The sequence below is a fragment of the Eulemur rufifrons genome, chromosome 28, assembly GCF_041146395.1.
Source record: "Eulemur rufifrons isolate Redbay chromosome 28, OSU_ERuf_1, whole genome shotgun sequence".
NCBI classification, from domain to species: Eukaryota; Metazoa; Chordata; class Mammalia; order Primates; family Lemuridae; genus Eulemur; species Eulemur rufifrons.
In genome coordinates, this window is record NC_091010.1 from 63,725,155 (window position 1) to 63,736,708 (window position 11,554).

An 11,554-nucleotide genomic window follows, 5' to 3' on the forward strand; every position below is an offset into this window, starting at 1 on the left:
CATGCAACAGACATTCATTGAGCTCTCCATGGCCCTGTGCACCGTTCTGGGAACAGGAAATAAAGAGAACAGTTAGCAGTGGTCTCTGGCCTTCCGGAGTTCAGTTTTGCCAGGGTAGTTGACATGTGCCCCATCACCAACAGTAGTTTTAATGAGACAAGAACTATCATAGAAATATTTACCAAATTTTGAAAACCTGCATGTGGGGTATTATGCTATAAAATCTGAGAGGAAGAATAAAGAACTATTACAGGAGATACGGAAATTACACTCTGTAATTAATTTATAATTACTGACCTTTATCAATATTAAGATGCACAGCCCGCCGTTCCTCCTCCATTTGAACATGCTGAAATCTTAGGGATGTGACTTAGCGTTGCCAAAGGTGAGGGGCAGTCAGGAGGCGGCAGCTGGGCTGGAGTTGTTACTGTTTGCATGTGCGCAGCACCGTTGGGTAAGATCCAGAAGACATCAGCATCAAAATGTGCAGAAAAAAGTGCTGGCAGCTTGGAAGAAAATCTCAGGAACACAATGGAACATTCATAAGAAATGCTGCATCACAGACGCTCTTGGCACAGAAAATGGCAAGGAGTGAAAAACATGGGCATTGATGGCTTCAAGTCAAAAGTGTTTTAGAGGAGCTGGAATCTGAACATGAAGTTTTAAAAAACTATAGCCAGTTTATTTTGTTTATATTTTTCTTTTTTATATGCACTCAAGAATAATATGATAACAAATATTTAAAGTATAAATGAGCTCTCTTATGATACCTTTTTATCATGGAGAAGTGTAAACATCAAGTGAGTAGAACAGTACACAGAACCCACATGTACTCATCACCTAGATGTCATAATTATCAACACATGGCTCAGCTTGGCTTGTTTCTTGTGTTTTACCTCCCAATTTCCACTTCATATTTTAAGGCAAATCATAGGTATCTCATCATTTCTTCTGTAAATATTTTAGTATGTATCTCTAAAAGAGAACTTAAACGTTTTAAAAATAAGTATAGGCTAGGCATGGTGGCTCACGCCTGTAAGCCCAGTGCTTTGGGAGGCTGAGGTAGGAGAATCGTTTGGGGCTAGGAGTTCAAGACCAGCTTGGGCAACATAGTGAGACCCTGTCTTCACAAAAAAATTTAAAAAAAATCAGCTGAGCATGGTGTCTTGAGCCCATAGTCCCAGCTACTTGGGAGGCTAAGGCAGGAGGATTACTTGAGACCAGGAGTTTGAGGCTGCAATGAGCTATGATCATGCTTGGGTGACAGAGTGAGACCCCATCTCTAAAATAGATAATAAAAAACAAGTTTAAAAGATTTAAGTGCACAACTGAAAAACTGGCACAAATATTTGTGACATGTATTAAACATAAAACATTAACATTCCTCATATGTGAAGAGTCTTAAAAACTGAGGGGATTCTTCATCATCCTCTTTGCCCTCTTCTCCTTCCATCAATCTCAAACAATTAGGACTCAAATTTGTTAGGTGAGGCACAGCGAGGGTGAGCAGCCACAGTGGGGGCCGTCTCTGGCAGTCAGAGCCTCTCAAGTGTGAAGAGGCTTAGCCCTGCGTGGAGTGGGGAGAGAAAGGCATCCACGTGGCGAAGGGGGTGTTGGCAGAGATGGTTGCACACATGCTGAATGATAGATATACTAAGGATGATAAAAGCCAAGCTTCTTGCTGTCAGAGAAACTTGACACTTTTTGGTGAATGGATGGTATGTCTATATGTACAATGAAGAATGAGATAGTTACATAGTTTCAAAGTACCTATCTACAAAATAAATATTTTAAGTATAATGGAAAAGAGTAACTTTACAGTGCAGAAACTGGCAGATACCACTTTAATCAGGTGGCCAGATGATTAAAATGAACTTCATTGGTAATGAGATAAATTCTTTTTTTTTTTTTTGAGACAGAGTCTCACTCTGTTGCCTGGGCTAGAGTGCTGTGGCGTCAGCCTCACTCACAGCAACCTCAAACTCCTGGGCTCAAGCAATCCTTCTGCCTCAGCCTCCCGAGTAGCTGGGACTACAGGCATGCGCCACCATGCCTGGCTAATTTTTTCTATATATTTTTAGTTGTCCAGCTAATTTCTTTCTATTTTTAGTGGAGCTGGGATCTCGCTCTTGCTCAGGCTCAGGCTGGTATCGAACTCCTGATCTCGAGTGATCCACCCGCCTCGGCCCCCCAGAGTGCTAGGATTACAGGCATGAGCCACCGCTCCCAGCCGATAAATTGAAATCATTTACCACCTGACAGGATAGCGTGAGAAGAATGCAGTATCACTTCTGTGATATTCCTGCCAAAGGTACATGATGTGAATCTAATCATGAGAAAATATCAAGCATACCCAAATGAGGGACATTCTACAAAGTAACTGCCTTGTCTTCTTCAAAAGAGTCAAGATTATGAAAGAATGAGGAACTATTCAAGACTAAAGGAAAGAAAAGAGATATAACAAGCAGATGGAGGCCGTGCTTCTGAATGGAATCCTTTTGCTCTAATAAAAGACATGTTGGGCACAATTTTCTGATTTTGGTGGTTGCATTGTGATTACGTAAAAAGATATCTTTGTAGGAAATACTAACGTATTCCGGGATAATCTGGGCCAGGTCAGCAACTCACTCTGAAATGTTTCAGAAAAATCAATTCTTTGTGCTGTATTTTCAACCTTTGTATAAATTCATGATTGTTTTAAAGTTTAAAAAAAGAGAGAAAATCAAAGGGAAAATATCTGGTAGGAAAATGAACAACAGACATGAGTAGACAATTCATTTAAAAAGAAATTAAAATGGCCCTTAAAAACATAAAAAGATACTCAGCATCACTTATAATGAGAGAAATGCACTAAAATTCTCATCTACCATGAGAAGCCTGTGGCTAAGTGAAGAGACTGGCAAATCCTCTTCCCCAAAGGCGACTAGAAATGCCATTTTATAAACAAAAGGAACCAGGACCCCTTGGAGAAATAACTGCTTTCAGAGCTGGGGCAGGTAAAGTATAAGCTGAGCCCAGAACATCTAGTTGTGCCAGAAAATAAGGAAGTGACTCAGAGAATGAGGAGGACATGCCAAAAGGACATAGAAGCCCCCTTGAATGGACTTCCAGTGGCCAAAACTTGGACAATTTAAGCAACAAAATAAATAAAGATAGTAATGGATTATAACCCATGGAGTAAAACTAGTCAGGAATAAATGGAGAAGGAAAAGCATTTCCTTAGAGTAGAATTCTATCTTAATGTATGTGGATAGATGGATGGGGTTAGAAAAGTCACCATTCAGCAGCCACTATCATAATAATGATTTCAGGCAAGAACCCTCAATGTCTGATAAAACCAGTGGGCAGAATTATGATGGGAATCTGGGTATTTCATAGGCTACAAGTATCTTTTCAAAAGACTCTTAACAATGAAAAAGGGAAGAAGTGTGATTTTACAGTTCACAGCAAACACGACCTTATGCAAGAGATCACGGTTAACACACTAATAATGGGACAAACCACTGTTACATATGTGCCTCCTGATAATCATGCACTGAGAAGAAGACAGTGTCACATCTGTGGTTTCCTGTCCAAAATGTATAACCTGAATTTCAGGGCAAATAAACATCAGACAAACTCAAATTGGGAGACATTCAACAACAACAACAACAACAACAACAACAACAAAAAAAAAAAACAACAAAAAAACAACTGGCCTGGATTTTTATAACACTAAAGTTCATGAAAGAGAAAAAAAGATACAATAAAAGATACTAAGAGACATGGCATCTAAATACCAGGTATGATCCTAGATTGAATCCTGGATCAGAAAATAGTTTTCTTTTGCTGTAAAGCATAATGGTGGAGCAATTAATGAAATCTGACTATGGTCTGTGGATTAGATAATAGTATTACATCAGTGTTGAGTTTCTGGTTTTCCTGATCGTACTGTGGTTATGCAAGAGCACATCCATGTTTTAGGAAATACACACTGAAGTATTTAGTAGTAAAGGTACATCATATTTTCAACTTGCCTTCAAACATTTTAGGAAAAATATATACTTACATATTTATGTATATATACACAAATAGACAGTGATAAAGCAAATGTAAAATGAACATTTTAGAAGACAAGGTGCAAAGTAAATAGAAATTCTTTGTACTATTTTTTAAGTCTCTTATAGTCTGAAATTATTTCAAAATGAAGCTATTTTTTAAAACTTAAAAAGTTACGGTTTAATTTTTTTCTTTTTGAAGCTACATGTGTCTTAATCTCATGATATCATATTCAATGAAATACGTATATTGTATTTCATGGAATGTGTTGTATAAATATGATGCTATTAGGAACCAGTTATGTCCTATATTTGTATCTTATATCTAGTTTTGTAACCTTGAGTGAGGTACTTAACATGTCTAACCACAGTTTCCTCAGGTGAATAATGGTACACGTATTGTGTTGTGGAAAGTGTGAGAGCAAACATTTAAAACGTAGCAGATGTCCTGGCACTTAGTAAATTCCTAGTAAATAAATGGTGCTTGTTAAAATAATGTATTCATATAAAAGTGATATTTGTAAAGTGACAAATGTAAGTCAGAGAAGCTGGATGTTCACTGCTCTGGTGCCTTTTATATCAAAGTGAGATTCCAAAAGAGGAAGGACAGCACTTAATGGCACACGGGGTTCTATTGGGGAAAGTCTGATGGTTAGTGGCTTTTAATAAGCTACACTGTCATGAAACCCAGAAATAATGTGAATAAGGGTTTTATGTAGTTTCCTTGTTTCAGACAACTGTATATATAAGGTCATAGTATTTGAGCTATTCTGATGTTGGATGGTTTAAAAAGGTATATTTATGCCTTATGCGTACTTCAAGAAAGAAGTATAATTTTCACATAGATCTCCAAGTAATATATCTAACCCATGAAAACATTTAAGAATAAACATCTAGCTAGGCATAGTGATGAGCACCTGTTGTCCTAGCTACTCAGGAGGCTGAGGCAGGAGGATCACTTGAGCCCAAGAGTTGGAGGCCACAGTGAGCTATGATGATGCCACTGCTCTCTGCCTGGGCAACAGGGCAAGACCCTGTAAATAAAAAAAAGAGTAAACATCATATATCTGTTCGCTTTTTTGCCAGGAAAAGGAACCTCTCCGTGTAATACCACTTAAAGAGGTTCACAAAGTCCAGGAATGTAAGCAAAGGTAAGGAACAGCTCTGACTTGATGCCTGAACAATTTATTAATGTAGAATAGTACCTTAGTTTGAATACTGTCTTTTTATCTTTTTCTGTATTCTAGGGTTATTTTTAACTTTTTATAGTTGGGATATGCTAGAATTTTCAAAACCCCGAGGTTAAAGTATTGAAATATTTTATGTATTTGAAAACTGTAAGTTAGGAAACAATCCTTTTGTTTGTTTATTTGAAGTCTAATACAAAAAACAACTTATTAATGGAAAGAAAATAATTAATATGAACAACTTATGTTATCAGACTTGACAAATTGATATACTAATTTTAGTATTTCAAAGGTGCTGCAGAATAGAGCTTTACAAGAAGATGTGTTAGCTGTGCCAGTGTTTCTTTGAGCAAACAGATTTCTTCAGTTAAAAACTTTGAACTTTAAAGTTGCTTTATGAACTTTTTAAGAAGTACAACTATATAAAATATGTAAAATTGAATGCAAAAAAAGGGAAAAGATGATAATTTGATTTTAAGACAGTGTTTTACCTCTAATATTTATTGACATATACTTGGAACTGGATAAACAAGTAAAAGAAAAATTGTCACACTACTATTTAAATAAAATTGGATAATTTTTTTCCCCATAACAGTGACATCATGATGAGAGACAACCTCTTTGAAATTGTAACAACGTCTCGAACTTTCTATGTGCAGGTAAGATACTTATTTGAAGATGATAGATCCTCCTAAGAGAAATTAATAATTTTAAAGGGAAATAAACATAAACAAGTTTGTTGTTTTAGAGGTTTCAAAAAATAGGACAACTGTAATTTACCAGCTTAGTAAAAGGGGGTTATATATAGAGTTATTGGTAGGTTACATGTTCAGGAAATGGGAGTATTCTTTGTTATGAATTAGTGAAATAGAACTAAATCAGGAAATGGGAATATTCTTATGAATTAGTGAAATAGAATTAAGTAGTATTTGGAGGAAGGGAAATGCTATGTTAACTTAGATGTTAAATGTGTACCTTCACATTGGATTATTTTTACACATATTTTAAATTTTTCATTTTTCTATTAATGTCATTTTTGATAATCTTATAAAAAGGGAGGGCTCATGATAATTAATAATCCATAATAAAAGTAACCAGTAGATCTATGTAGTTTCACTAATGGTAGGCATCCTGTATTTAACTTTAAAATGTACTTTTTTGCTTACCACATTGAATTATTTAAATAGAAAGTTTTGTAAAAGAAGATTTGGCTTTGTTTTAGTAAAGTTACATATGCTTAGTGTAGAAAATTTAGAAAATATAGAAAAATACTAAAGGTGTTTTATAAAACAATCTCACAGTCGGGCAACCATTTTTATTTTTTTGCTGCCTTTCTGAAGACAAATCTTTTTATAAGAAATAATATGTTAGTGTTAACATCTTATTTGTTTCATAATAATGTCATTAAAAATTGTCTGAAAACCTTTTAGAATGGCACCATACTGCATTGTATGGATGTTCCACAAGTTAACTGTTTGTTGTCACTCTGTTATCAAACATACCCATTTGCATAGTTTTCACACATTTCCTGCGATAATAAAGACAACATCTTTGAGTGTAAATTTGCCTGAATTTCTTATTTCTTTAGGGTAAATTTCTAGATCAAGATTAACTATCAGAGCATGAACCTTTTTATTTTGTCCAGTTGATTTCTAGAATTGTGTTTCTGTTAGTAATAAATGAAAGTATACTCTACCTTTGCCCCCTTTGAGGTTTTCCTTTTATAAGTCTTTGTTAATATCATTGATTCATAAATGTTATTCTGTAACTTTAAAATTTTTATATTTCTAGATTCTAGAATCTAGAATTCTAAAATATAGAAATAAGGGACAGTAGTATCTCTGCACCCTTTTCAGGATCTTGTTTAATTGGATTATTTCATAGTAAAGTTTTAAATTCATTTGAAAGCCAGGCCCTATGAAGTAATATGATACTTTGGAATATGACTACCAATACTTCTTTTAGGATGTAGGACACTACTAGAAATTATTTCTAGAAAAATAATATGTAAAATCATGCCAAAATGTTTTTTAAATTACACAATTCCATAAATATTCTTGTAGATTCAGACAATGTAGCAGTAGATAGAGTGAAATACAAGGGTTTTTCTTTGACTATTTCCTCTCCTTGTTTTCTCTCTATAAGTGTTCATTATTGATACTTTTTGATGTGTCTGATCCTAAAACAGTTAAGTGCCTGACTTAATGTCTCTGTGTAGTAACTTACCCAGCAAAACCTGGTTTTAAAAAGTGATCTCTAAAATGATTTTGTTGGTGACAATATTTAAGTGACCAAAATAAATACATTGGATTTATAGAAACAGAAGGTGATTTTGAAGAAAAACTGACTGAATAAGTCCTTTTTTTCCTTTAGGCTGATAGCCCTGAAGAGATGCACAGTTGGATTAAAGCAGTCTCTGGCGCCATTGTAGCACAGCGGGGACCGGGCAGATCAGCGTCTTCTGTAGGTTTCCTGCTCTCTGGGGTGATAGTCCCTTGAGTCTCCCCATCCTGTTGAGTTGCTTTCCTTCCTGTCCCCTTAATCTATCTGGTTTCTTTCTTTATTGAGATTTATTTGCATGTTGACTTTTATACCAATTGGACTTGCAAAAAAAAAAAAATAATGCATTTCTAGGCCGGGCGCGGTGGCTCACGCCTGTAATCCTAGCACTCTGGGAGGCCGAGGCGGGTGGATTGCTCAAGGTCAGGAGTTCGAGACCAGCCTGAGCGAGACCCCGTCTCTACTAAAAATAGAAAGACATTATATGGACAGCTAAAAATCTATATAGAAAAAATTAGCCGGGCATAGTGGCGCATGCCTGTAGTCCCAGCTACTCGGGAGGCTGAGGCAGTAGGATCGCTTGAGCCCAGGAGTTTGAGGTTGCTGTGAGCTAAGCTGACGCCACGGCACTCACTCTAGCCTGGGCAACAAAGTGAGACTCTGTCTCAACAAAAAAAAAAAAAAAAAAAAATAATGCATTTCTAATTTAATGCTTCCTTGTAGTGTTACGTATACATAACTTTCTGTGCATTGTACTGTGTTAAATGCACAAGCCAGGCAACTAAAGAATAAACATTTCCTTGCTTTGTTTTAGGAATTGTTACTTGTCGATAGGTCTAGATTTGACATCATCTGACAGATTCTTAGTATGGTATGTGGCCTAATCACGTAAGACACCTTTAATTGTAGCATTACAGTTTTGTGAACATCTCAGTTTCCACTTTACTTCCTCTAATTTCAGTTCAGGTTTTTTGGTGGAACCTGCCATAGGATCACTGAACAACTGGAACCTTAAGTGCAGTTCAGAGCTCCTAGTCAGTTTTTCTACCTCATGTTTTCATTCTCATTTTCTAGCAAGTTGACTTAAAGCTGCCTCTTGAAAACTACCACAATTCTCTTGGTGGTAGTATGATAAAAAGCTTTACCCAGAAATAGTAAGAAAAATGTTTTATTTATTATGTTGAAGAATATCATAGAAATTAGATTTAGTTTTGGAAAACTTTGGCCACTGGTCTCTGATCTGAAAATACAAATTCTAAGGAATAAAAAATTGTGAAGAGTCTTAAAATGTAGCGCTGTCATTTGTAGAAAGTAGTGTAATATATAACTTGATAACCTTTATTATTTATATTCAATATAAATGCTAGATATTTGTACTTTTAATATTTTTCCTTGAGTAATATTATAATAAAAATTGCGTTTTATTATTTCCTGGTAGTGATGACTACAGATCAGTAAATAGATATCTATTTTTCTCATTTCTTAAGTCATTCTACTTATATCCTTTTTGGAATATCTAAGAAATCACTTTCCTAGGTGTTAATTTTGTAGCTTCCTGTATTTTATGTGACTTTTTCAGCAGACGACTATGAGACACTGCAAAAACACTATGTCTGTTGGGAAGAGGAAAAATTGGAGAAGGGTGTTTGTGTTTTGTGCTTTGTGGTGGGGGCAAATTGGACTATCTAGCTATGACTATCAGCAGAACTTTCTCTTTTCCTCCCTCTCTCCAGTATAGGTTAACTCTAATCTTAGCTTTGCACTGTGTTCCAGATGCGGCAGGCCAGAAGGCTGTCGAACCCTTGTATACAGAGGTATACATCAAGAGCTGGTGAATGCAGCACGTATGTGGGCTCTCACGCAAACGTGCCTTCTTAGTAGAGGGCCCAGACTTACTCACTACTCACAACTGATCATAGAAAGTTGAGTTAACCAAACTGCCTTTTGCAGTTATCATAACTGATTTTGTCAATACTAACGCAAACTATTTCACTATAGTCATCAGGTTGGATATGTGTACTTAAAAAAAAATACAACTTTACTAATGGAAAGAAATATTAAGCTAGCTCTAAAAATTAATATACTGAATTGCTGCAAGAGTTTCACTATCTATATTATATATTTTGAGATTTTTTAAATACTACAACACTTGAAATGCACCTTTGTTCTAATAGTATATGCAAACTCATGCATGCATATGCACTGGATAAACTGTACATTACTATAGTTTGCATGGCATTTTAAATCTCTGATGAAAGATAGCCATCTAATAGGACTCTATAGTGTTTTGGTGATTTGTAGCACTTTGTTTTCAAAGCCACTAGAATCATAAAGAACACAATATACTAGGAACTATATGGCAATGCATTTAGAATGGTCATACTTAAGGATATCTTCAGATATGATCCAGTTAGAAGCATATTGAAATTAATATTCATGACTGATAATTATTTCACCACAGTTTTAAAAATGATTAAATATGTGCCCTTTATCTTGAGAATCTTAAGCCATATGAATATATGATATATTCAAAACTAAATAAATGAAATTAAATAAAAAGTGAAAAGACTGTGCTATTATTGGTGCAGAGAAATTCAGGGAAGCAAAAACTAAGTTTTGTCAGACTGCCAGCAAATAATGTTTGAAAAATGTTGATTCCTGCTTATCAAAGAATATGGCCTTTCATTGTTAAATTCTGCATTTTCATTTTTTATTTTTCTAAAATGTTTGGGATAATTCCTAGTGTTGATTGTAAATATACTCTTAAATAAAATGATAAAGCTGGTAGGCACCCTTATAAACACAGTTCAGTTGCAGATGGAACACTATATTCTAGTTCAGGCTGGCTGAGTCTTCAAAGTGTCATAAGCTGCCAAATTCAGCTTTGGTGACAGAACTGGTTTCCTAGTGGAAATGGTTGTTGGCTGTCATTGCTTTAAACTCACCCCTAAAAATGCATTGCTTTGGGAAAGAACTTGCACATTATGCTGCATGGCTCACGCTTCTGCTTCGTGTGTGTGTGTGTGTGTGTGTGTGTGTGTGTCTGTGTTGTGTTCGTTTTCCAGAGAATCAAGCCTCACACTGAGTTACTAACCTTGTTTTTGGTGACTGACTGTGTCTGACCCACACTCCTCTTTACAGGAGCATTCAGAATCCAAGCACGCTTTCCGTCCTGCCAGCGCAGCCGCCGCCTCACATTCCACAGCCACCCGCAGCAACTCTCTGGTCTCAAGCTTTACCATGGAAAAACGAGGATTTTACGAATCTCTTGCCAAGGTCAAGCCAGGGAACTTCAAGGTCCAGACTGTCTCTCCAAGAGAACCAGCTTCCAAAGTGACTGAACAAGGTGTGCTAAAACCTCAAAGTAAAAATGGCCCTCAGGAAAAAGATTGTGACCCAGTGGACTTGGATGACGCGAGCCTTCCGGTCAGTGACGTGTGAGACGGAAGCGTGTGGAGCCTGCGCCGTTGGCCATCCTCGGTTTCCTTTCATGAGGCCTTTAGCCAAAGATGATAAAGGGTGGAATGGTTTCTAATGCGTATGTTATACTGCCTCTTAGATGTACTCTTTATAAGCTGGTAAACCAAGAATAGGGAGTGGCCAAACTAAATATAATTTCTTTTTTAAAACAAAGAAAGAAAGGAAAAGTGCTAGGTGTCTCAGTATCATCTGTCTGAAGCTTTGTGTGTTCTCATTTGGGTGGTAAAAATGTGTGTGTGATTTTTTTTTTCCTAGTGACTTTGGCAGTTTAAATGTTAAACAACTTAAACCATGAAAAATGCTTATTGATTATTTTGGTCATTTTAAAATGGCTACTCTGAATTTCTATTAGATGTTTGATATTTACACATTCTTATTGGTTAATAATACTGAATGAAATATTGCCAAACTAAAATACCTAAACTCATGAAGTCTGTGGTGCTGTCAAATTTATATTATACTACAATGTGGACTATTTTGAAATTATAACCATTTTTGATGCCCTGGATCTTGAGGTGAGTGGTAAATTTTGCAGAGAGGATATTATCAGTGAGGGTTGTGGATTGTACT

General features: G+C 35.9%; 1 protein-coding gene across 3 annotated transcripts in view; it reads left to right on the plus strand.

Moving 5' to 3' along the window:
* The window catches only part of PLEKHA1 (pleckstrin homology domain containing A1), a 53,160-nt gene extending 41,906 nt beyond the window's left edge, over positions 1-11,254 (plus strand). For 2 of the 3 annotated variants that reach the window (XM_069460158.1, XM_069460161.1), the window contains 4 exons: positions 5,124-5,188; positions 5,820-5,883; positions 7,598-7,687; positions 10,646-11,254. In XM_069460158.1, coding sequence (XP_069316259.1) covers positions 5,124-5,188; positions 5,820-5,883; positions 7,598-7,687; positions 10,646-10,945 — 519 coding nt within the window. In that variant the 3' untranslated portion in view covers positions 10,946-11,254. Of the gene's footprint in view, positions 1-5,123; positions 5,189-5,819; positions 5,884-7,597; positions 7,688-9,277; positions 9,319-10,645 lie in introns of all 3 variants that reach the window. The other variant, XM_069460160.1, reaches the window with a different exon arrangement.
* Positions 11,255-11,554: the final 300 nt, after the last annotated feature.